The following is a 26,370-nucleotide window of genomic DNA, read 5'->3' on the forward strand; positions in this document are numbered from 1 at the left end:
AACCTCAGTGGATCTCTCTCCCACTGCAACTCTCTCGTAATCTCTTGACCTGTCTGTCTCCTCTTCTCCTATCTTCTCCTCTATCCATCCTCTATCCGCCTCCCCCTCTCTCCCTATTTATGTCAGAACCCACTTCCCCTCCCCCATTTCTGAAGAAGGGTCTAGGCCCGAAACATCAGCCTTCCTGCTCCTCTGATGCTGCTTGGCCTTCTGTGTTCATCCAGCTCTACACCTTGTTATATCAAACATTTGTGAGGACCTGGCTTTTGGACGGTACTAATTTCTCTCTCTTGCAATGTAAAAACAGTCAGTTGTCACGAATCCCTCTGTACAGACTCCTGATAACTATCCTGGTTAACAGTCATGCCTGAGCAGACAATGCCCGCCTTTAATATTATCAACATTGGGCTTGCAGCTAGTAACATTCTGCTATGGGATGGCTTTTCTTTTTATCTCCTGCTTGCCTCAGGAGTCATTACCCCTCCTTTATATGTCTCTGTTCTGTGAACATTTCCAGACCCCAATCTCACTGAGTTTAGAGATCAATGTGTTACCTAGCTGTCAGACAAAATGGCCAACTGTCTGAACATTGCTCCCTCTGCTCCTTGACACAATTCTTGATTGGAAAGGATGTGAAATCTTTGAACTCCTGAAGTAGGATTACCTCACAAAGGTTTTTGTAGGTGATCTCAATTTTAAGTACTCGCTGATTAAAAGCAAACTGCTTTCCAATTCCAGGTATGTCAGGTCAGGCTATTTCCTGAAGGTACAGAATTATGTTTCTGTCAATTACTACTACACTTAAAATAATCTCTTTTTTTTAGCTGATCATTGGTACCACTCTTTTCAGGCAAAAATGTAAGAAACTCTATCGTCTTTTTCTGTTAGTTAACTCGGTAATGGCTCTTCTTGAATAGGCCACTTTAGCTGCTGTGCAAACCAATTGAAAGAGACAAGGGGCTAGAAGGAGAGATTGGACAAACTTGGAGTGTTTTCACTTGAATGTCAGAGATTGAGGGGTGATCTGACAGAACTACATAAAATTTTGAGAAGCATGGATAGGGTGGATAGTCAGATTCTTCTTCCCAAGGTAGAAATGTCAAAATCTAGGGTGACATAGGTTCCAGGTGAGAGGGAAAAGTTTAGAGGAGATGTGTAAGGCAGAGTTTTTACACAGAGGATGGTAGGAGCCTGGAACGTGCTACCAGGTAAAGTGGTAGAAGCAGATATGATAGTAACATTTAAGAGGCATTTTGACAGACACAGGCAGGGATTAGAGGAACTCAGACCATGTGCAGATAGATGAGATTAGTTTAGAATGGTCAGCATAGAGATGGTGGGGCGAAGGGCCTGTTCTTGTGCTGTACTGTTCTATGTCCTCTGTACTCAGACCCATCCTTTCATAATGTTAAACTCTCTATTAAATCAGGTTGTAGACATGCTCGCTGAGCGGTGTGTTTGGTTGCAGACGTTTCGTCACCTTGCTAGGTGATATTGTCAGTGCGACTCCGGTGAAGCATCGGTGTTCTGTCTTGCCTGTTATTTACATGCCTCGGTTTGTTGGGGTGCTTGGTATTACTTCCGGTTCTGTTTCTCAGTGGTTTGTTCACAGGGTCTAATTCAATGTGTTTGTTAATGGAGTTCCGGTAAGAATACCAGGCCTCCAGGAATTCCCTGGCCTGTCTCTGTTTGGCTTGTGCGATTGTGGATGTGTTGTCCCAGTCGAGTTCATGTCCCTCTTCGTCCGTGTGTAGTGAGACCAGGAGTTCCTGGAAGCCTGGTATTCCAACCAGAACTCCATCAACAAACACATTGTACACCCTGTGTACAAACCACTGAGAAACAAAACCGGAAGAGGTACCAAACACCCCAACAAACTGAGGCATGTAAATAACAAGTGGGACAGAACACCAACACTTTACTGGAGGCGCACTGAAAATGTTACCTACCAGGGTGATGAAAGGTTTACAACCAAACCCACTGACTGAGCGAGCATGTCAATAACCTAATCCACAACCTGAGCTACAAATCTTCTCGAAAATCTCTATTAAATCACTGTGAATTCGCGTTGTTCTCACAAAAACAATAGAGTTTTTCAAGACTTCCTTCATATTTGAATTTTCTCAACCTGAACAGAGTACCTGTGAATATAATTGTACCACTCTTTAGTCTTGATATAGATATGGTATGGAGTCCGTTATTATGCACTTTATTGTGAGCAAAATCTTAGCGTTTTACATTGAGTTCTCGAAGTTTAGATTTCTTATGATAAATGTGAAAACTTTTCCCAGAATCTGGAGTAGTAAACGTAAAAACATAAGGATTTAACCACTAGGAACAGGAGTAGACAATTCAACCTCTTGAGCCTGCTCCATCATTCAATATGATCATGGCTGATCTCATCGTTGGCTCAACTCCACTTTCCTGCCCACTCCCCATAATTTTTTAACCCATTACTAATTAAAATTCTGTCTAACTCCTCCTTAGATTTTTTTCAGTTTCCCAGCATCCACTGCACTCTGGGATAACGAATTCCACAGATACCCGATCCCAATCTCAATTTTAAATCTGCCACCCCTTAGACTAAAATTATGACCTCTTGTTCTGGATTGCTCACAAGGGAGAACAATCATCCTACCATCTACTTTGTTATTCCCCTGTAGCATTCTATATACCTCAATTAGATCTCTCATTCTTCTGAGTTCTAGCAAGTATAGGCTTCAACTATTTAATCTCTCCTCATAAGAGAAGCCTTTCATGTCTGGAATTAATCTAGTGAACCTTCTTTGAAATGCCTCCAATGCAGTTACATCTTTCCTCAAGTAAGGGGGCTACAACTGTGCAGAGTACTCCAGATGCAATCTAACCAAATTCTTGCACAGTTACAACATTTCCCTCCTATTTACTCCATTCTTTTAGCAATAAATGCCAAAATTCCATTTGACCTTCCCAACACTTGCTGTGCCTGCATACTAGATTTTTGTGACTCATATACAAAGACACAACAATCCCTCTGCAAAGGATTTTGAGGCATTAAAAAGTTGCAGTTGTTGTAAATCTGAACAAATCCAATAGTTACAGTTAAAACATCAATACTTTCCCTTTCTTACCTATGCTGTCAGATTTGCTGAATGTTTTAAGCAGGTCAAATTTTACCTCAAAATGTAAAACTACTTCTTTCTCTCAGCCTCTGTTCCTTTCAATCTTGAGGCTTTCAAGATTCAAGCTTGGCAGTCCCTAATCACGACTCCCAAATTGGTCTTTTTTTTAACTCTTATATTGTTCTGCGCTATGGGATTGGGTTTTTCTTTTGGTCATTACTATGTAGTTCTAAAATTTTAAGTCTACTTTCTAAAAAAAAATCTTCAGTTTAATATATTCACATACAGTATTTAAAGCATTTTTGTGTATTATCTTATTCACTGAATTTCAGAAAAAAATACATTTCTGCGATGCATTTGACATTATTTAACATCTTTGAGAAAATTCTTTCAAAGAATCATAGTCCATTACAAAATAAATCAATCTTGACTTTCTTATCTGATAGGACCTTTGCCTTTTCCTTCCTCTGGAAAGAATTGTAGAATATTACCTTATAGATTCACATCAACTCAAGTGGCCAGAATTTAGTAAGTATATTTATTGGGAACTACATTAATTTCCGATGACTCATTTTATCAACAAAGACTGTAAGGAAATGATCTACGCTCTGGCGTGTACCTTGTGCATCATTTATGATTGCTTTTGAACACAAAAGCACTTATTTTATTTCCACCCACTTCTCGCCTGCATTTCAGCCAAGAACATAAAGTCCCAGATATAATGGAGCCTTATAGAGTGGAATATATTACATCAACATCATCATTAGGAAATGACACTTTTCCTCTCTTTGTCAAACCGAAATCCACATTACTGCAGCCACAATGCTGGAAATGCATTCTATTGAAAAGCAGGAAACTCTATGCAGTACGTACTCTGTTAGCAAAAGTGAGTCTACCCAATGTGTTTTATTCATAAGTACTGAACAATGCACACAGTGCTGTCTAATTTTCTGGAAACTTATGTCTTTCTGTTAACAGCAATAAGCAAAAGTGACTAGATATTTAATGTATGTGAAAATCAACAGCATATTCTTTTAAGTTATCAAGACTGTAGGAAGCTGAAAACATCAATGCTATCCTGGCTTGGAGCTATATCACCATTGACTCCTTCTCTAACAGAACTGTGAGTGCACCTACAAAAGTTCAAGAAGGCAGCTCGTCACCATCTTCTCAGGAACGTTTTGAAACGGTCAACAAATGCTGGCCCAGTCAGCAACATCCACATCCCCTTAATGAATTTGTAATAAGTTGGAATACATCCTGCCAGAGACCTCCTGAGATGACAATGCCAAGGTTTGTGCCAAGATACCTTAATTGGTTTAAGGAAAGTTTAAGAAAATAGTTCAAGTCTCGCAACAAAGATATATCCCAATGAAGAAGACTGATTCTAGAGGAGAGATAAACCAACCATGTGGAACCAGAAAATGGCACAGGAATTGAACAAATTCTTCACAAATTAGAAACAGTAGAAGAAACTCATATCATTCTAAATATACTAAATAATCAAGCGAGAACAGTAGGAGAGAAAATAAATACAATAACTGTCACTAGAGAAAAGAAGTACTAGGAAAACTAATGGTCTAAAGGCTGATATATCTCAGCCAAATGAATTGCATGCTGGGATATTAAAGGAAGTAACTACAGAGAAAATGAATGCATTGGTCGTAATCTTCAAAGTTTATTATAAAGGACGTAACAGCAAATCTTTTAGAAATATATAACATAATCAAGCCGAATCAGTATGACTATGAAGGGGTAATCATACCTGAAAAACTTTTTTAGAATTCTTTGAGGAGATGACAAACAGGATAGATAAAGGGGAACCAGTAGATATAAGAATCGGCCCAGCAGTGAAAGGGTGGTAAGCTCAGTGTTCGTTGGATCCAGTGTAGATGATGTCAGGGCAGTGGAGGAAGGATGGTGGTGCAGGTATCATTGATGTTGAGCTAGCTCAGGACTGATAGATTCTCTTTAAGATATATTGTTTTATTTTTTTCTTATTCTTAGAACTAGTCAAAATGGCGCAGGATCTTGGCAACAGTGGGAAAGCATTTCACTGTATTTTACTGTTTTTCTCACCATAAAAAAAACTGACAATAAAGTAATAAATTTCTGTTTGAATATTTGCCTATGTTTGGAAAAACTGCAGCTAATCATATATACCACTATCACTGTTCCCCAAGTCCAGTAAAATAAATCCATTGAATAAAATTTAACCTAAGTCACCAGAGTTAAGTGCAAATAAATACTTAAATAATGCAAATTGCTATAAAAACTATCAGCAGCATAATGCAAAGATGAATGCTTAATTCGTTGTTCTTTCACGCCTTTATGATGGATAGTGCCAAGATTTTGGTTAAACCTTTATTTGATATAATATCAAACCTTGTAACTGAAGAATTACACCCATTACTTGTAGCTGGTTTTCATTGGAGAACTGTGAATGGATTGTTATGAATTTCTTCATATAAATTTCTCTGGAGAATCCTCTTTAACATCATAGTGTAGCATTATAATGTTGAGCTTATCCAGTAGTTCCCTTGATAGTCAACATATTTCATGATTCTATGAGAAAAGAATTGGTCCTGATGTGATTGAGATAGAATATCAATTCTTTCCATTGTCAGGTAATACATTCCTTTATCTGTGAAATATTTACAAACGCTGCACAATTGCCATATTTTGCCACATCCTTGCTAAATGTCATTACACATCCCTTACCAAGACAGCACAAACAGATTACTCCACTTGTAAAAGTACTTAGATGGAAGTACTGACTAATTGTTCCAGATTATTGGAGGCAGGAGAGGAGTTACATTATACTTACAGAGCCTATTATTGAGCTGGAAGTTCTCAGATTAATTTTACTGAATCAGATTCTTCTCCAAATCATCTACATATACAACTAACTGGAGATATAGAAGCCACTAGCAATTCAGTGATGATGCATTGATTAAATGGTGATTGTTGAAAAACTGTGCAACAGTGGAAGTTGATGCAGTTGAGCAGGATCATATATTCACCATAATTCACAATCCAAAATATGTGGATGTTAAACATTTCTGGGGAAAGCATGTTCAATTTATTTATCATTTCTCCAGAACTAGCAGCCAGATATAATCTCTGTGAATTCATTTATCAAGCCAGATTGACTGATGAGATGAAATCATCTCACAGACGTCCAAACAAGCATTATTTATAACAACAATTACTGCAAAATACTGCAGAATGGAGCTTTTTTTATTGACTAATAATTTGCTAGCCCTGGATACTCAAGTAAACAATACTCAAAGGCTGTCCTTGGGCAGGTATGTTTTAGTTTATTTGGTTGAATACCATTACAAGGAGCATTTACCCACCGCACAATACAAAGGCAAAATACTGTTGACACTGGAAAATCTGAAATAACAACAAAAAAAAGCTGAAAATTCTCAGCAGGTTATGCTGCATCAAGTTTACATCCTTGAATGTAAACATAGCTTTACACCAAGCCCCACACGTTAGAGACGGCTCCCACAAAGGTGTGATTTTTGGATCTGTGTCATCCTTCATCTACTAATGACAACAGAAGTAACGTGGCCATTACTTTGGTCATGAGGTGTGCCTGTAAATGAACTTGGAATTTTCCTTTCAAACAAAGGAGAATGATTGGTTTTGATATAAATTATTGCGGGGCATAACAACTGCTTAAGCATCTGGAAAACTTTGCCACATCACGAAAGATCCAGGCATGGCAGTCAACTCAATATATGAGCATTGAATGAAATATTGAAGGTCATGGCAACTATCTAAGTGAGGTCAACTGGATTGCAACTTTCATAGGGCAATAAGTTGGACAGGGAGTGAGTTCAGAATATTTCTATTTAATTGAGGCCTATTCTCCTGATCACTGGCAAATAGAATCATATTGCAGCATCAATAGGGAAGATGGTGTGCTTCTCCTTCTCATGATTGCAGCAAAGAAAGCGACTAAATAAACTCCCTGTGGAACGCTGCAGGTTCAGATTGCAAAGGAGCCCATAACCAGCAATCAACTTGTTGTTTTGAGATCTGGGGAACATTGAGATAATAGTTTCCTACATTTCATGAGGCTTATTAATATTTCTCATCAAACATCTATATCTCCAGTGTAAGGCCCACGAATAGTACTTAGGACTGTTACAGTAGAACAGAATTTACACAGCTTGTTTCGACTGCATCTGGAGTACATTTAGCACTAAATATTGCAGTGTAATCCACCTTGCCTTGGAAGAGATGCTGCACAGATTCATCAGATTAATACAGGCCAGAAGTATTATATGATATACAGTAGAGGAAATGTGGAATTCCCCACTCAAGAATTCCAGACCAATTGTGGCCAGACCAATTGAAACTGTCAAAACTGAGAGTCATCGATCTTTATTAGGTAATGACATCAAAAGGTAAATGCAAAACTTCTGTGACAGTGTTAGCATCTCTGAGTCACTGAAAGCCTCACACTTTAGTTTTAAATGCGGTCAAGGGTCATTTATTTTCCAGAATATCTTCAGCACTCACTTATTCCTCCAAGCAGCTGGTATTGCACAACAATGGGAATACTCTATACCTCACATCAGGTCATCACTTAATCTAGATGATGGTATCATCAACTTTGTCTCATGTCTCTCTACGTATACAAAGTCAGGCATGATGGAAGTGGCAGATGATCCTAGCGAGAGGATAGTAACTCTCAGGCAGACAGACATTAACAGGCAGTCACCAACAAGATGTTTACATCTCCAGGGTACTCTTCTGACGAAAAACCGAAAGAACTGTGGATGCTGTAAATCAGGAGCAAAAGCAGAAGTTGCTGGAAAAGCTCAGCAGGTCTGGCAGCATCTGTGATGAAAAAAATCAGAGTTAACGTTTCGGGTCCGGTGACCCTTCCTCAGAATGGGAACTTCTGTTTTTGTACTCTTCTGAAGAAGTGGATTTCTAGCTTTGGACTGTGTAAGTTTGGGACTTTACTATCATTCCATTGTTAGCAGTAAAACCTAATTGCAAAAATGTTACTCATAGTAGAAATGACTACTGCAGTTTTGCATCTAATCCTCAGCAAGAGTAAGGAAGCTGAAAATGGATATTGTATTAAGAGATCATGCAATTAAAGTAGTTAAATAAAATTGTGATACAGATCCTTTATGATCTACTTGAGTGAGAAAATCACTTGAAGGGCTGAATAGGAACTCTTGTTCCTATTTTCATGCACAGTATTCAAAATGTATACATGTATTCGAAATGCATATATGTGTTAGAATACTTTTTAGTATGTGCCAAAACTAAATATCTCTGATCTGGAGAAGTGAACTGTAATTTAATTCTGAACATACCTGACATAAGAAAATTTTTCCTTACTCTTTCTTTCTTTTTTGAAAGCAGCCTTATTTTATGCTTATTTTCTGGGCACTGATTATTTTATAGCACCTTATCGAAATGTCCATTCTTCATGTATGAGCTTTGACCATAAATATTAATGTTCCCTTGATGCAAGCTTTGACAAGACTATCCTGCTTTCATCTGAAGTCATCTAGTCTAAAATACATCCTGCATTTAGAAGAACACTGAACAGCAATCAAATGGGACAGTAGGAAAACTTAGACAATTCTAAAAATTGCGGAATGAAATTGACTCAGTCTTTAAGATGGGAGATTTCATGGACATGCTTTCACTTGGCCGAAAAGAACAGAAGTAGAATATAAAATGGACATATTTCATCCTGCATTATAGTCATTTCAAATAATCTGCTACAAAAGTTGAAGAATGAATTTGGCCCTCTTGCAGAATCTTAAATTCCCCAAATTTCTAACATTAAAAAGTTAAGCTTACTTAATCAAGCCCAATGGATATCATTGAGTGTATAACTATAATTCAGACTTGGCATTTTTACATTATTCACCATTTAAAAAAAAAATCTTTAAATGAGTGTTGACAATTTGGAAGAATAATGTAATTATCCATTTGAACATCTTGTACTAAAATATTTGCTTCATAAAGTTACAAATAAAATTAGAACGTGTCTCAATTTCAAGCCCGATAATGTGTTGATTTGCTTTACTAATTTTATTAAATCTTCAATAAGATGCTGTTAAAAATATTGTACTGATTGTTAACTGTCAAGTTCTACTTAAATTGTTTGTGTGCAGAATCAGAATTGAACAATTATAATAGCTTTCCCTCTTTATAATTTTATGTATCCAACAATTTCTTGGAAAATAATGTGTCAAATTTATGGAACCATCTATTTTTCTGTTGTTCAATATATATGATTATGAGTGCAGAAGTGGTGCCTGTTTGTTTCCGAGTCTGTACCATACGACTCCAAGGGGAAAACATCAACGCTGTCAAGCTCTGCCCCCACCCCCCAACCAAGCATCTTTTTTGGTTCAATAAAAACTCCAATGAGTACAAGCCACCCTACTCAACCTCTCCTCAAAAGAAAATTTCTCCATGCCTGTCATCAGTCGAGTGTAACTTCTCTGGACTACCTCCAATGCCAGTATATCTTTCCATAGATAAAATGGAACAAAACAATTCACAGTATTCCAACTGTGGTCTGATTACTGCCTTCTGTAGGTCTTAGACCTCCTTATTTTTATACTCCATTTCTTTTGAAATAAAGACCAAACTTACCATCTGTTCTACTCACTCGCCACTATCCCCCCACTCCCCATTCTTTGTCAACAGCAAAAAACACTTCAGTGCTGAACAAGAGTCATGCTACACTCAAAGTATTAACTCCGCTTCTCTATCCACTGATGCTGCTGGATCTGCTGAGTTTTAAAGCATGTCTTTATTTCATTTCTTATCTCCAGCAGTATTTTGTTTTTATTTACAAGATTGATGGCTGGAAGGTTGTCTTATGAGAAATGGTTAGATAGACTGGGCCTGTATCTACTGGAGATTAGAAGAGTGAGAGGAGATGTGGTTGATGTACACAAGATCCTGAACGGCCTTGAGAAGACAGACTTAGAAAGGATGTTTCCTCCTGTCCATGACTCCAGGACTAGGGGACAGCATTTGAAAAGAGTCACTCTTCTGGTACAGAGATGTAGCAATTTTTCTTTCCTTAGAGGTTGTCTAGCTTTGGAACGCTCTGCCTCTGGTGGAGTTTGAGGTAGAGTCATTGAGTATTTTTAAGGTGGCGGTTAATGGATTTTTGTTTGTCAAGGAAACACACGGTTAACAGTCATAGCAGGGAATGTGGAATTCAAAGCACAACAGATGAGCCATAATTTTATTGAATGATTGAGTTGCCTTGAAGGACTTCTGCTCTCAACTCATATGTTTGTTCAGTATTGGATAACGCAGAAGACAATACTGGATAAATTTTTCCATATACCATTTGATAAATAATACTCTCAATTTGTTAGATGTACATTTTACAAAAAGAACAAAATATAAGTTTTGGTTATAAATATATCCTTTTAAACCACTTTTAGCAGCATCTGCACTTTATATAATTCAACATGACATACACATTGTGGATATATGATACTTAAATGTCAATAGGTGTTTTACCTCCTCAATCAAAAGTATTATCATCAAATCTCAACTAGTGAAAAGAAAAGTGGCATTTTTTTACAAAAGAAGTAGACTGGAAGAATCAATATTTACATTGTTACCTTTTGGAATTAGATATATTGAAAATATTCAAAGATGATTTCTTACGATCATAACAATATTTTTAGTAGAAAGCTCAAATTGATTGTAAAGACATGGTACACTGAAAGTATTCACTAATCATTTGCCTTTTGTTGCTGCTATTCAGACTATGAGTAACATTCCCATCACTAAATCTAAGGAATCTGATTTGATCAAAGATGGAATAACTCAGCTTTAGAATGGCAATGATGCAAGACTAACCTGATCCAATATTGAGATGTTTGGATTTGCACAGTGTTTTGAAACTTTAAACTTACAGTAAACTAAATGCATTGTTCACAGTGCTTTCTCGGAAGTTGAGGTTTGGTTAAAGACGTCACCCTGTTAAAAAATATTCATTTGTAACTTTACTTAACACATTTTACAAAAATAATTTCCTTCATAGAAGGAACCCATTACTAAAGTGATCAATGGAAATAAAAATTTTAAAAAGTATTTTGTAGTTATCATAATTGCCAAAATCTACACCAATGATTTTCATATCTCTAGTTATCAATAATACTGGTTAAGATTCCTTATCACAGGCAGTTCTGAACCTCCATTCATCCAGATTTCTTGTATTATCCTATCTCGACGCTCAATGCGTTCAGCCATCTCTGCTGCTTCTGTGTTGTTGGATCCTGTCATGCTGTAAAATTTTGTTAATCCTTCAAAGGTGAAGTCCAAGGAGCTTTCTTCATTATCATCACTGCTTTCATCTTCATCATCATTACTGTTGCCCTCATTTCCACCCTCATCCTGACAACAATCCACCTTCCTATCATCAGAATTCTTGTTGCAAATCTTTTGTAGATCTGGTCTGCAGGACACTCGAATCACTAATACGCACAGTGTGAAGATTAAGCCAATGCAGACACTGGATATAAACAACAAACCAACCATTTCTGGATTATCTGCAACACAGAAACATTACACAAACATATTATATAAATATCCTTGACTAGCACAACTGCATGAATAAAACACAATATGTTCTTCAAAGATCTGAAAAGATTGAATAGAAAAGATTGAAAGGAATAGCATATATTCACAAGAATTGTAGCAGGATTAAAAAGGTTAAAGTATGCATATAGATTGCTTAAACTAGGATTACATTCCTGATAGTCTTCATAGTGATGGGCTGAAATTTACCAAGAATCAGTTGTGTCAATTTCATGGGGAGTTTCATGGAGGGTCTCTCCCCATGAGTTCCAGCAAGTTATCTCATGCAATTCTCCACTGATCACCCCATTTCATATGCATCGTGTCTCTAAGGTGTGCGCTCCTGCTAACTTGCACCCACCAGAGGTGAAAGTACTCGCCACTGTTGGGATCTTCTGGCTGTCCCATTGCTGGTGATACATTTGAGGTCCAGCTATGCACTAGGTCAAACATGGCAGCCAGGAATAGCCCTTCACAGAGCGTTTCTGCACAATTCCAAAGAACATGGCTGAGGATCATGAAGGGAGCGATGATCTAGTGATATTGTTGCTGGGCTAATAATCCAGAAACTCAGGTAATATTCATGGCAGATGGTGGAATTTGAAATTAATAAAAATCTGGAATTAAAGGTCTGAAGACAACCATGAAAGGTTTTGGAGTAGATCTGTAGCTCAGGTTGTGGGTGTTGAGGTTAGTTGGCTTGCCGAGCTGGTTTGTTGTTCCGCAAGACGTTTCGTTACCGTGCTTGGTAACATCCTCAGTGCAGCCTCTGATGAAGCGTCAGCGTGTTTTCCTGCCTGGTTTTTAAACTCTGGGGTCAGTTGCGATGGATTGCCTCACTTCCGGGTTTCCTCCGTAGTGGAATGTATACGGGGTCGAGTTCAATGTGTTTATTAATAGCATGCTTCGTGGAGTGCCATGCTTCCAGGAATTCTCATGCTTGTCTCTGCCTAGCCTGTCCCAGGATCTTGGTGTTGTCCTAGTCGAAGTCATGGTTTTCCTTAACCATGTGGATCGAGATGAGTGAGTATTGGTCGTGTCTTTTTGTAGCCAGTTGGTGTTCATGTACTCTTGTTGTTAGTTTCCTTCCTGTTTGTCTGATGTAGTGTTTCTCGCAGTCTCTGCAGGGGATCTTGTAGATGACATTGGTCCTGTCCATGGCGACGAGTGGGTCTTTAGTTCGGGTGAGCACTTGTCGTAGGGTTGATGTGGGCTTGTGTGCCACTCTGATGCCCAGCGGTCGTAGAAGTCTTGTGGCAAGTTCTGACGTGTTCCTGATGTAGGGTAGTGTGATGAATGTGTCGGGGCGTGTAGAATCTTTCTGATGCTGTTCCCATAGGCATCTCCTGACCCTGGAGATGCTACACTACATTGGACAAATGGGAAGGAAACTAACAACAAGAGTACATGAACACCAACTGGCTACAAAAAGACACGACCAATACTCACTCATCTCAATCCACATGGACAAGGAGAACCACGACTTTGACTGGAACAACACCAAGATCCTGGGACAGGCTAGGCAGAGACAAGCATGAGAATTCCTGGAAGCATGGCACTCCACGAAGCATGCTATTAATAAACACATTGAACTCGACCCCGTGTATATTCCACTACTAAGGAAACCCGGAAGTGAGGCAATCCATCGCAACGGACCCCAGAGTTTAAAAACCAGGCGGGAAAACACACCGACGCTTCATCAGAGGGTGCACTGAGGATGTTACCAAGCACGGTAACGAAACATCTGCAGAACAGCAAACCAGCTCGGTGAGCCAACCAACCTCAATACAACCATGAAATCATTGTCAAGTGTCATAAAAGCTCATCTGGTACAACATCTCCATCAGGAAGGTAACTGCTGTCTTATATGTGACTCCAGACCATCACAATATGGCTGCTTCTTAGCTGCCTTCTGAAAAGCCTAATAAGTCACACAGTTGTAAGAGCCATTCTGAAATGAAAGAGAAAAGAATGGAAACGAAAAATCCCCTGACATCGATTAAGGCACCGGAAATGACAAAGGCAAACTCAGCCCTGATGAACTTGCAAAGTTCTCTTTACTAATATCTGGGGCTAGTGCCAAAAGGAAGCTCTCCTGATGCCAATAAAAATTTTCAGTTTCCTGCTTCATTCCAAGGGTCAGATGCCTTACAAGGATAGTTACTGGGAGACAAGAGCTACCCTTTGTGATCATGGCTGAAAACTCTGTTACTCCAGACTAAACTGAAGTGTAGATGTAATGTTGCTCATCCTTCCACCAAGGCCTTTTGGGGCAAATGATAGAAGATGCTTGGATTTATCTGGGAATGGGGGCTTGCAATACAAGACAGAGTGTGCACCAAAAACTTTGCATATTGTGTTCTGAACAACTGAAGTTGGAAAAGATGGCTCCTGATGGACGCTGAACAGCCAGGAAAGTGGAAGAAATCTTCTGACAAAGATGATGAGTTCATTGATAAGGAGGAACATCACCTTCACCATGATATAGCACTGAAGAATCAAGTGCAATGAACTGAACAGAACTTAATTGATACCTGTTTCCAATATACACTGGGTGAAGTAATAAATGATTAACTGTAAGTTTGCTGTTGCATGAAAGAAAAGCATTCCCACAAGGGAATGTAGATTTTTTTGTTTTTACTTTGCTTTCCTATTGTACAATAAAAGTTAACACTTTCAACTCTTCGTAGGCTTTCCAACGTGGGATGCCCTCCACATTGAAAAATGACAAGATGTTACATTACATTGAGCAATGGTGAGAGAGTAGGATGTCTTCAGAGAGAGTCTTAATATGGTATGGTGCTAAAGATGGGTAGTCTGTGTAGCTGCAGTCATAGTGACAATTGATCAGACAGGTGATGATGCAAAGTAGCAATACACTTATGAATGTGAGCTTCTATTTCCAATGAAGTGTCACCCATGTCATTTATATACTGTTAGAATCTGTTCATTTGAGTTTCTCTCGCACAGTGTGTACTGTGAAGTACTAATTGCGGCTGGCAGCCTTGACCTAGACTTTAAATATAACGCTGGCGACAGAGACCCCGAAGATCCCCGCACTGGTGAATACTTCAACCGCTGGTGGTAGAGTGAGTGCAGTGCCATTGAGGCACGATGCATACATTGTGAGGTGTGCAGCGGAGGAACCACATGAGATAACTCACTAGAGCTCACATGGAGAAAAGCCTCATTCCTTTGGGCAAGGGAATCAAAGTATATCAAGGGTAAGTAAAATGGGGAATGTGAAACACAAACAGATCAACCATAAGCTTAATGAATAGCAGAACAGTTTCAAGGAGTTGAATGATCTACTATGTCTCTCAAAATGTTTGCTTGTATGTACATTCTCTGGACTGTAGAAGATTAAAGAGTGATCTAATGGGGGTGTTTAAGGTGATGATCTGATTTGAAAGGGTAGTCAGAGGAAAAGTACTTCTTCCAGTGGGATGGAGGGGAGTCAAGAATAAGGGACATAATCTTAAGACTAGAACTAAGCTCTTCAAAGGTGATGCCAGAAAGTGTTCCTTCACACAAAATCTTGTGGAAGTTTGAAACTTGCTGTTACAGCTGTAGAGATCAGGTCAATTGAAAAGTTCAAAACTGCAATTCATTGATTATGTTAATTTGAGGATACTAAGATATTTAGAACTCAAGGTGGATATATGTTTGTTTGGTCACACAGAACTTAAATAATGTCTTGAAAGTACACATTTTGTCAAGGCTGAGATAGATAGATTTTTGATCTGTAGGGGAATTGAAGCTAATGGGGAAAACTCAGGAAAGTGGATGTGTGAAATGTTGGATCAGCCATGATCCTATTGAATGGTGGAGCAGGTTCGAGGGGCTGAATGGCCTACTCCTGTTCCATTTTCCTGTGGTCAAAGCTTTTTATCCTGATGAATTCAAGATGAAAAGTTTGGCAAAATGCATCTTTGAGCAATTGTAAGTAAAATGTCCTGATCGAGTAAATAAGGGGGAAATAAATTGCCATGAAATACACAATTACATCAATATCGACTAACATACACCAAAATACTGTATACCTACTTTTGATGTAAGCAAATGTAACCAGGGTGCTGATAACAATTTTGCCTTCTTTCAAAGAAAAGCTGTTTTCTTGAGGGCCCAAGGATTTATTGGCTATAAATACAAAAAGAGTTTTAAAATTTAAAACATTTGCTTCACAAAAATCTTTACATACAATTAATTACTTACGTTGAAGAGTAAAGTATATAACAACATTCCACAGACAGATAAATCACCAGTTATTTTTTTCTTTATGGTGTGGCTGGTGAGGTTGAGTTAGGGTGAATAATATTACATGATTTTTAGATGAAGCACAGAGACAAGGAATGTCATTGTAAGGCAGTGAAAAAAGACTACAAAAATGTGCAAATGCATCACAAGAGACTGAAAATCCATGTCAGTAAAATTATTGGAATACAGCCCTCAGTTCCTCATATTTCAGGTAGAATTCTCACCCTGAGCATTGAGATCCATTTGCTTCTCGCATAATAGGAACATATCTCTTAAAATTAGATTACATTTTTCATCCTCCTGTCACTCTTTAAATATGTAGGAATCAATTTAAGTGTTGTCCTCTTACTGGATTAATGGACAAGAATAAAGAAGGCCAACGAAAGGATGGCACAGAAATCAGATTGCATATCTGCTACTACCTTAGCAATTAAACTGTTTAGAACTCTGTAAAAGTCAGATTTTTTAGATAAACATTTTAGGCAAAAATGTAAGCATCGTCTTTTATATAATAACATTTTTGAGAGGCTGACATGTGTGCTTGATTTGGATCCACAAAGCCTCAAAGACAAAAATAAAATCTTGAGTGAAATTCATAAACTGCTATATTGGAGCCTGCTAGCTTTTATAATACTGAACTCCTTCCTCCTAAAGCAAAGGAACTTCCACTGTACAACTGAACTGCTAGCCAGGCACCTTAAAAAAGTTGTTATTAGGACTTTAGAGACTCACTTTAGAAACATGCTATTGTACTCTTCACTATATCTGTGCTGTTGAAATGCCGGTATGGAGAACACAGTCAAAATCAAAAAGACCACAATCTCACTCAGTCAGGAAGTCCAGATCGTTTTGAGGCTGAACAATCCCTTCCTAAAAATTTCCTGGGAGGACAGGTTCACCACCTTTGCCCTCACCAAAATCAGCAAAAAGAAAGAAGACGTTCTAGTGGCATGATTGTCTGTAGGAAACTGATATGTTCAAAAAGGCACAAGTTGAAGAGCCACACTGTTGATGATGCAATGCACAGCTAGTTCTGGATGGTCAGCAAGGAGAAAAGCCCAATTATTGGACTGAAATAACTCCAAGGAGGCAGGTATCCTGTCACCAAGTCACCATTTTTCACATGTGCACAATACATTGGCTCTGACCAGCCAGCTTAATGCTATAGTGGTTAGCTCTGTTGCCTCACAACGCCAGGGACACAGGCTTGATTCCAGCCTTGGGCTGATGTCTGTCTGTGTGGAGTTTGCACATTCTCCCCGTGTCTGTATGGATTTCCACCAGGTGCTCAGGTTTCCTCCCACAGTCCAAAGATGTGCAGGTTAGGGGAATTAACCATGGTAGTTGCTTCTGGGTGGGATGCTGTTTGGAAGGTTGGTGCAGAGTCAATGGACAAATTGGCCTCTGTCTACATTGTAGGGATTCTATGATTCTAAAAGAATGTCTTGTCATAAACAAGATATAGTTTATCCAGCTCTACACCTTATTATCTCAGACTCCAGCATCGGCAGTTCCTACTATCTCTCATAGTTTGCATCTCTGCAAGTATTTACATGTTACGAGGATATGGTATACATTTCAGAGCCTGATGGGAAGGCCTGGTCTTTGGTCTGACTCTTTCGAGATCCTTACTTACTCCCTCTTTCAGTCCTTGTGATATCATCGCAGTAGGTAGCACCAATGGCACTCAAGCAGTATTAAATCTTTCAGACTCATAAGTAAGATTTGCTCCAAGTTGTTTTTTAATATATTATTTCTATACATTTGTTTATGTAATTACATTAATCATAGCCCTGACTCTCTCCAATCTTTGCTTTTACAAATTCAGATGATTTGGAGGTTTTACTGTTCTCCCTGGCCATGTTCTCCATGAGCATGGAAGAATGGTAATTTCTGAAGAAGGTTCCGACCCAAAACAGCTTTCCAGCTCCTCCGATGCTGCCTGGCCTGCTGTGTTCCTCCAGCTCCACACTTTGTTATCTCTGATTCCAGCATCTGCAGTTCTTACTATCTCAAGAATGGTAATTTGTTGTCTCCGATTGTCCTTCTGATGGTCTGAGGTCTGTAGTTCTCTCTGAACTGAAGGATTTCTAATCCGTTGAATTTCTTTCATGGAGGATGTGGTCCTTGTTAACCCAGGCAATATTTTTCTTTGCAGTATATTAAAGCTGTGGACATTGGTAGTCCCTTCTTAGTGGTGACTCTCATGGAGCTGAATGCATCACATCTTCAATCTGTTTCAGCCTCAATCAGCATATATTTCTGTGCTGGAGTAGGTAGAACGATGACCTCAATTTGTTAAATAGTTTGGACTTTCTTGTTCACCCTCAGCAATTAAATTATTGGTGAAACCAATTTGTTCACTTCCTCAGTTGTATTACCTGAAGATGCACTCTTGCTTGGCATAATCTCCATTACTGTATTCGGGATTCTCCTGTGAAAGATAAGGAGGTCAAATATTCTGCTTGAACTTTTTTCTTCCAAGTCACTTTGGCTTCTAATGTCAGACTTGACTCTTTCATAACAAGTTGTTCACGAAGCTACATTGCAATCTGAGTTACTTCAGTTATAGATTCATAAGTTATCTCAAGTGGGATATATGCTTCATTAGCTGTTTCTTTGTTTGTGTTTCCTTGCAAGCCTTGCTGGATCTTGAGAGTCTGAACACTATTCAGTGTTGACAGCAGCGGAAAATTTTTCGACTAAGCCAGTGTAGTCCCAGCTTTCCATGTCATTGATATTAATTTATCTAAATTTCTTATTCCGACGCAGTTAACTCAGGGAATTCTGCTTTAAGATTATGTTCTGCCATGAGCTATGTAGCTCTGTAAAATTTTCTACCAGCTGTTTTTTGATGTTTTGTACTTTAACCTCTTCTGTCGTTTGAATGAGATTGATGACTATATATAGATTTCTACTCACAAGTGAGAATTGTTCGTTGTGAAGGACGTATAGGTTTTCTCATATATTGTGTCCAATATGTCAGAGAGATGTTTGTAGCATACATTATAATATTAAATGCTATGTCTGCTGGACTGGATAGTTGTACTTCTGTCAGCCTTAGACTGTAATTTTCCAATCGTGGTTCACCATCCGAAAATATTGTGACAGTTGCTTCTGTGCCAAACTTGAAATTCATGAGACGTCATGACATATACAAAAATATTAGGTCTAGGTCACCTGCTTCCCATAGGAAAACTTTGGTTTATCTTCTAGGAATTGGTCTACTTGTCTGTGTTTGCGTGGGTAGCTCTTTGATCTTTTTTTTTCTGTGGCCATGTCCTGCTTTGGCATGTTTTCTGAAAGCTGTTGTTATAGTAAAAGTATTATAATAAAAGAACATTAATAGCTGGGCATTGTTTGTACCTGTGAGGTTTACTTTTGTTCCACAGCATGTGCAAGGACTTTCAGTGTATTGCTGAAAAGACAAATTTTGTCAAAGCTTTTTGTCTTGCACTCATCAGGATAATTTGCAACACATTGGCCAATCAGAGTCTACTTGCTAACCAACCGTACTTACCTCTCATGCAGCATCAATATTGATTTTCTCCTTGAATTGATATTATCATGAATTGTCAAGATGAAAAGCTTTGATGAAAATGCATCTTGTTTTCAGCATTACTCAAGTTCTGTAACGTCCTACCCATATACAGCTTATCAAGTGTAGTTTTTTTTAGTTCTGCACCTGAAGAATTAAATGGTTTCTGATGATCTCCTGTGCCAAATTTGGTCTTCTCTGATTTGATCTGGACCTCTGCTTTACTCACCATTTGAAAGGCTTTTGGACTGTTATAGATCTGACTCAGCTATCATTAATGCCTACCATAATTTGGTTCCTTATAAATTCCGAATACAAGTCATCATATTTACATCTCTCCACTAGTCTATGGAGATCATTAACAAAATCAACTATGGATTCCTCTGGATGCTGCAAATCTTCCCATTCAAGAATTTTACTATGTCTGAGGTTGAAATGATTGCCAAAAGCTTTTGATATTTCTTCAATTTTATCTGTTGGTTCTCTGACATCCCACTGAGCTATAACGTCTGCTACACTCCCATGATACACAGAAGTATACTTACTTGATCAGCTCCTGACAGCATCCAGTTCAAAATTATGTTTATACTTCAAGAATTGTTTTCTCCAGGATACACAATATTGTGTACTGTTTTGCTCATTTCTGATGTGAAATCTTCCTGGCAGTACTTTTTCTGAAGCCCGATTTTCAAATATGGTTGGATACTTTAACTGCTTTGAAGATCTTTATTTTGCAGTGAAGCTGGTTCTTCTGTACTTTGCTGTAATGGAGGGTTTTCCTGCATTTTGTGGCTAAAGTGGAAGATTTTCACTTTATTGTAGGTTAATTGAAGACTCCCAAAAGAATTCCTTATTAGACCAGGACTGCTCAAATTTTCAATTTACCCAGTGCTTATGTAATTTTAACTGGTGAGTTTGTGATATCCCAGACTCTCTGATCCCAGATTACGAGTTTCTGCCTTGTAGTTGTTACTTCTATTTTTTTGTGTGCACTATGGCAGTGACACTCAAGCTGAACTGTAACTCAATTTATTTAAATTCTTGACCTTTCAGCCTGAATTGTTGTGCCATTTAAGGTTTCCCTTTTGTTCAGGAGTTTTTATTTTTTGACTAATGCAATCTCTGATGGCTGTTTGCCGACCAGTTCAACGTGGTCAAGGACAGCTCCCATAGTTCACCACTTTGCAAACCAGCCTGCACCTAAGGCTTGGAGCTGCAGATTTCCTCTGTTCCAGTGCACTTCTTATCATTCCAAAAATGCTTGCTGTTGTCCTTTGAAGTGTGCATCAGTGTTGAGTGTTGCCACAAGATTTTCTTTTTAGGGTTCATCAGATCTTCAGGTATCTACTAATGAACTTCATACTCACTGTGCGGCATGTGTGGGTCAATCAGTCTTCAGTCCTATCCACTGATGATTAATATTTAGAATGAAGCTAAAGCAAATCTTCATATCGGCTCCATTGCTCACCATGTTGTATGGTGATACTAAACACCATATTGGATACACTGCCATCAATACTTTCTAGTCATATGTCCCTCAACAGTCCATGTGGTCTACTATAAATGAAGATTGGCACTTTCTTGTCTAACTACATGAGTATCTTGTAGTAAACAACATATAGTTTATTGCACTTCTGCAAGTATTTACATGTTATAAGGATATGGTATATATTATTACAGAGGCTGGTGGGAGGACCTGGTTTTTGATCTGACTCCTTCAAAATCCTTCATACTCTCCTGTTATGTCCTTAAGAAGTTATTGCAATGGGTAGTGCTAATTAGTATTAACCATTCTTAGATTGTTTCAGACCCAAATAAACAATGGGTTGCTTTCAGTGGTCCCCCGTCTTTCCAAATGCTGGTTTCCTCAATTGGGCAATGTGTGGCTAACAAAGAGGGACCTTTCTATTGGGTAGACTGCTTCCCAATACAATAGGCCTTGCTCTGCCACCTTCTGTAAACACATGACAGCCATGCAATTCACAATTAATCTCCAAGCTATCGCCAAACTTCAAGATGCGGGGATAATTGCTGCCAACTGGCTTGCTTTGTGCATCAGCCCCTTCCCACCTCCCAACACCACTGTGGGTGGTCTTCCCACCACTGACAGACTGACACACAGCCTCTGCAGTGATTAAGTAGGCTTGGTCATCATGTTTCCTCATATGATGGGCGAGATTTAATTCCACCCATGCTTTAAAATGGCTTCTGTTGCCTATGTACCTTTTGGTTATTGGTCTGCTATATGTAAATAATGCATCAAATAATGCCAGCAAGTGTTTCAAGTAGGAGTGTTGGCAGTGATTAGGCTGTTATAGAAGCAGCAATAGATGGTAAACCTACCATTTTCATTATAAACCCATGAAGGTGCAAGACCAGAGAAATTTGGATCAGCTTCCTGTAGTAACAATTTGGAAACTGAAAAAGATTTTAAAAAGAAGCTTCAGTTAACTTAAAAACCAGCAATTACAGTCTTTGTCAAGTCTTGTAGCTTGTGAACCATACAATATTCACAGATCACGTTATGATAAAGTGTCTTCTATTGGTATATTTCAGATGCAAATAGGATGTTGCTTTTTCAAGTTCTGCATGACTGGACAGTCCCATAAATCTTCCTCATGTCCTCATGAACAGTGGTGACATTTTTATACTCCAATATCTACCATGGCCTAGGGATTATAACCTTGCAACATGTACCAGCTAACATATGCCACTGGCAGAGTGAAAAACATTCCTCCAATACAAGACATAATTTCAAATGTGCAACTAGTTTAGACTACATAAAATAAATGAACAAACAATATACAATTTGTAAGGTGAGATAATTCAGTTTTCCTATGAACATTGCTATGAAAAATAATCAGTACACCAATTGTACAATTCATTATAATCCTAAATAAAGCTCCAATTTCAAAGGCAGCAGATTGAAACCTGGTAAAAATGTAATAAAATGCTATTGCCATCTGATCCAAACTTAGTCGATTCACTGATGAAAACTTTATCCATTCTGTTGTTATCTCCAGACTCAAGGATCCCAATAGAACCTTAGCCAGTTTCCTATCCTCTATCCCCAATGAACTTCAACTCATCCTATATCTTGCTAAGATCCCAATCTTCTCTCTGGGCCCAAAAACCTCCAATTTAAAACATTCATCACCACCATCTTCATCATCATCATTATCGTCATCATTAAAACATCATCACCACCAGCCCCAACAGTACCATCCTGAAAATCTTTGCAATCCCCCCGAAACTGCACCCCCTTTCTTTGAACTCTCTATTGCTTTGGGATGAGTTTTAACACGTAGGAATGTATGAGTTTGGGAGAAGCTGGGAGTTAAAAGTGCAGAAGTTGATAGCATGTTGGAAATTGGCTACAATTTGTGACTTTTGCATGTAACTGAAACTCATGAGGGTACACTGAAGTACTCTGCTCATGTGGTTTTAATTTGCATTTTGAATGGGGATCAAGATGACCAGCAGCATCAACAGCACTAGGTGAAGAAAATAGATGCAGGGAGTACACCAGCAGGAGTATCAACAGCTGCCTCTGCATCGACCTACTGGTCCAAAGGAGACATGGATGAATAGAAAGGTACAGCTCACAAGAGTCCATACTAACCAAATAGGATAAACCTCATGATAGTCAGGGTTAGGCATCAGATGGTGGGAGATAGCTGCAATCTGCTGAAACATGTAAGATTGTCTGCAGGCCAAGCTTTAGAAGTGGTTACTGCTCTGAACTTCTTTCCTTTTGTTCCTTCAAGGGCTCTGCTGAAGAAATTTGCTACAGCTCCCAATCAAGTGCCCGCAGATACATACCATCAAGGACTAGTGGGTTATTTGTTGGGATAGGCAATTTTGTCAAATTTGCCATTGATGATGCCAGTCACATTGTGTGATGCTGAGTCTTGTACTTCTAGCTAGCTTTCCATAGGCTCCAATCCAGTTGTCCAACTGCAGATACAGTATTGGCATCTACTTGACAAAAGATTGTTCCATTTTCTTCAGTCCACCAAAACTAGGAAAAAATTGATCAGATGTGTTCTGTCCACATAAAAGTGGGAATAAGCCTATATGACCAATTACCACCTCCTTATTCTATTCTCAATAACCACCAAAGTAACAAAAGGTGTTATTGACAGCACTATTAAGTGGCACCTAATCACCAAAAACCTGCTCATTTATCATCAGCTGTGTTCCACCAGGACCACATAGCTTCAAACCTCAGTACAATTTTAGTCCAAACATTGCCAAAAGAGTGAAATTCCAAAGGTGAGGTTGACAGCCTTGACATCAAGACACGTTTGACTGAGTGTGGCATCATGGAGCCCTAGAAAAACTCAAGTCAATGGGAATCAGAGAAATTTCTGCTCTGGTAGATGGCTGTGGTTGTTGGCATCCAATTAACTTCTCTTTTCAGGAGTTAGTCGGCGCAGTCCCCTTGGCCCAAAGATCTTCAGCTGCTGATCTATGGCCTCCCTCCATCAAGTCAGAAGTGAATAGACAAATTATGGGCAGGAGCAGTCAGGTCCTCAATCGGGATCTGTCATTCAAGAAGATCATGGCAAATCTGATTACTTCATACTTCTGCCTACCCCTGATAAACTTTCACCCCCCCTTGATTATCAAGAATCTGTTTACCTCCAACTTAAAAATATCCAAAACCTCTGTTTCCACCATCTTTTGAAGAAGAGTGTTTCAAAGTGTTACAGCCCACTAAGAGAAAAACATTCTCCTCTTCTCTCTTAATAAGCAGTTGAAAAATGAATTGAAAGGTATTTTATATCATTCTTCACTGCTGAGGATGTAAGTAATATCCTGGATATAGCTATAATGAAATGGAAAGAAAAGGAACTCAAGAATATTACAAAATCACCAAGGAGAGGTACTGGGTAGATTGATGGAGGAATGTGTTGACTCTAGGCTGTTAAAAGAAGTCAGTGAAATTATGGATACAATAATTTTAATTTTCCAAATTCCCTACATTTGGAGAAGGTTCCATTAGATTGGAAAATAGCAAATGTAGCTTCTTTATTCAAAAATAGAGGGAGACAGGAGCGGGTAAGTATAGCCAGTCAGCTTGACATCTGTCCTAGGGAAGATTTCACAAAGTGTTAATAATGACATTACAGCGGAGTGCTTAGAAACATCCAAATCAATCTGCTGAACAAACGTAGGTTTGTGAAAGGGAAATCATTTTTAACTGAATAGCTGAAGTTCTTTGAGCAAGCAATGTGTTCTGTAGATAATTGGAAAAGGGTGGATACTCTGTACTGAGATTTACAGAAGATGTTTGATAAGGTGCCACATCAAAGGTTGTTGCAAAAAATAAAAGTTCATGGTATAGGGGTAATGATGCCATCGATAGAAGATTGGCTAGTGAACAGGAAACAGACAGCAGGCGTGAACATGTCATTTTCTGGTTGATAAGCTGTAAGATTATTCTGTCTCATAAAGCAGCGCTGGGACCTCAATTGTACACAATTTATATAAATGACTTGGATAAAGGGCTCGAATGTAAAATTGCTCAAATTGCTGATGATGCAAAGGCAAGTTGGGAAAGTAAGTTGTGAAGAAGACATAAGGATGCTGGAAAGAAATAAAGATGTCAGTGGGCAAAGTTCTAGCAAATGGAATATACTGTGAGAAAATGTGAAATTATCTGTTTTGGCAGGGAGAATAAAGAAGAAGCATATTATCTAAATAGCGAGAGGTTGCAGAGCCCCGAGATGCAGAGGGATCTGGGTGAACTACTGCATGAATCGCAAAAGGTTAGTCTATAGATATGGTATTCAATTAGGAAAGCTAACATGGAATGCTTTAGTTTATTGCGAGGGAAATTTAGCTATCATACCTTCACTCTCCACATCTAAATTGTTGATGTAAATTGTAAAATCTTGACGCCCCCACATACACACTGTGTGGCCCTCACACTCTACTTATCATATCCTGCTAATCAAACAAAGATCTGTTTATGCATCCTGTCTGTTTTCTGCCAATAGCCAATCTTCTAACCACGTTAATTTGTTATCCCCTAAACCACAAGCTTTCATTTTCCTCAATAACCTTTCAGGTGGCATCTTATGAAATGCGTTCTGGAAATCCAAGTATAATACAGCACATGTTACTCCTTTAAAGAACACCTATAAATTGGGTAAATATACTTTCCCTTTGATGAAATCATGCTGACTCTTCCTGATTACCTTGAGATTTTCTAAATGTACAGCTATAATCTTTTTAATGATTAACTCCAACACCTTCTCCACAACAGACATCAAGTGAACAGGTCTTTAATTTCTTGTTAAATGCCTCCCTTCCTTCTTGTATGTGGGGTTATATTTGCTCCATTTAATTCCAATGGAACCTAGGAAATTTTGGAAATTTAACACTAATGCATCTATTGGCTCATTAGCCACCTTTTTTACAACTCTAGGACAAAGTTCACAAGGCTCCTTAGACAGCATCTTCCAAACCCATGACCACTACCATCTAGAAAGACAGGAGCAGCAGATACATGAAAACACCACCAACTGAAAGCTCCCTTGAAACTACTCGCCATGCAGACTTTGAAATATATCAACATTACTCCATTGTCGCTGGGTCAAAATCCTGGAATTCCTGCCCTAATGGCAGTATGGGTCAACTCATAGCAGATAGATTGCAGTGGTTCAAGAAGGCAGTTTCCAACACTTTCTCAATGGCAACTAGTGATGGGAAATGAATGGTGGTCTAGCTAATGTGACATCCACATCCTGCAAATGAATTAAAGAAATCCATCTGAGCCTGTAAAAACCATAAGATATAAGAGCAGAAGTAGGCCATTCAATCCATCTAGTCTACTCTGCTATTCAACAACATCATAGTTTACCT

General features: G+C 38.6%; 1 protein-coding gene across 4 annotated transcripts in view; it reads right to left on the reverse strand.

Moving 5' to 3' along the window:
- Positions 1-5,824: 5,824 nt before the first annotated feature.
- The window catches only part of eva1c (eva-1 homolog C (C. elegans)), a 124,374-nt gene continuing 103,828 nt past the window's right edge, over positions 5,825-26,370 (reverse strand). For 3 of the 4 annotated variants that reach the window (XM_048603269.1, XM_048603270.1, XM_048603268.1), the window contains exons 7-9: positions 21,841-21,915; positions 15,750-15,842; positions 5,825-11,674 (exon numbers count right to left, since the gene is read on the reverse strand). In XM_048603269.1, coding sequence (XP_048459226.1) covers positions 11,274-11,674; positions 15,750-15,842; positions 21,841-21,915 — 569 coding nt within the window. In that variant the 3' untranslated portion in view covers positions 5,825-11,273. The remainder of the gene's footprint in view (positions 11,675-15,749; positions 15,843-21,840; positions 21,916-26,370) is intronic. The other variant, XM_048603271.1, reaches the window with a different exon arrangement.

Source organism: Rhincodon typus, chromosome 11 (genome assembly GCF_021869965.1).
Source record: "Rhincodon typus isolate 14 chromosome 11, sRhiTyp1.1, whole genome shotgun sequence".
Taxonomy (NCBI): Eukaryota; Metazoa; Chordata; class Chondrichthyes; order Orectolobiformes; family Rhincodontidae; genus Rhincodon; species Rhincodon typus.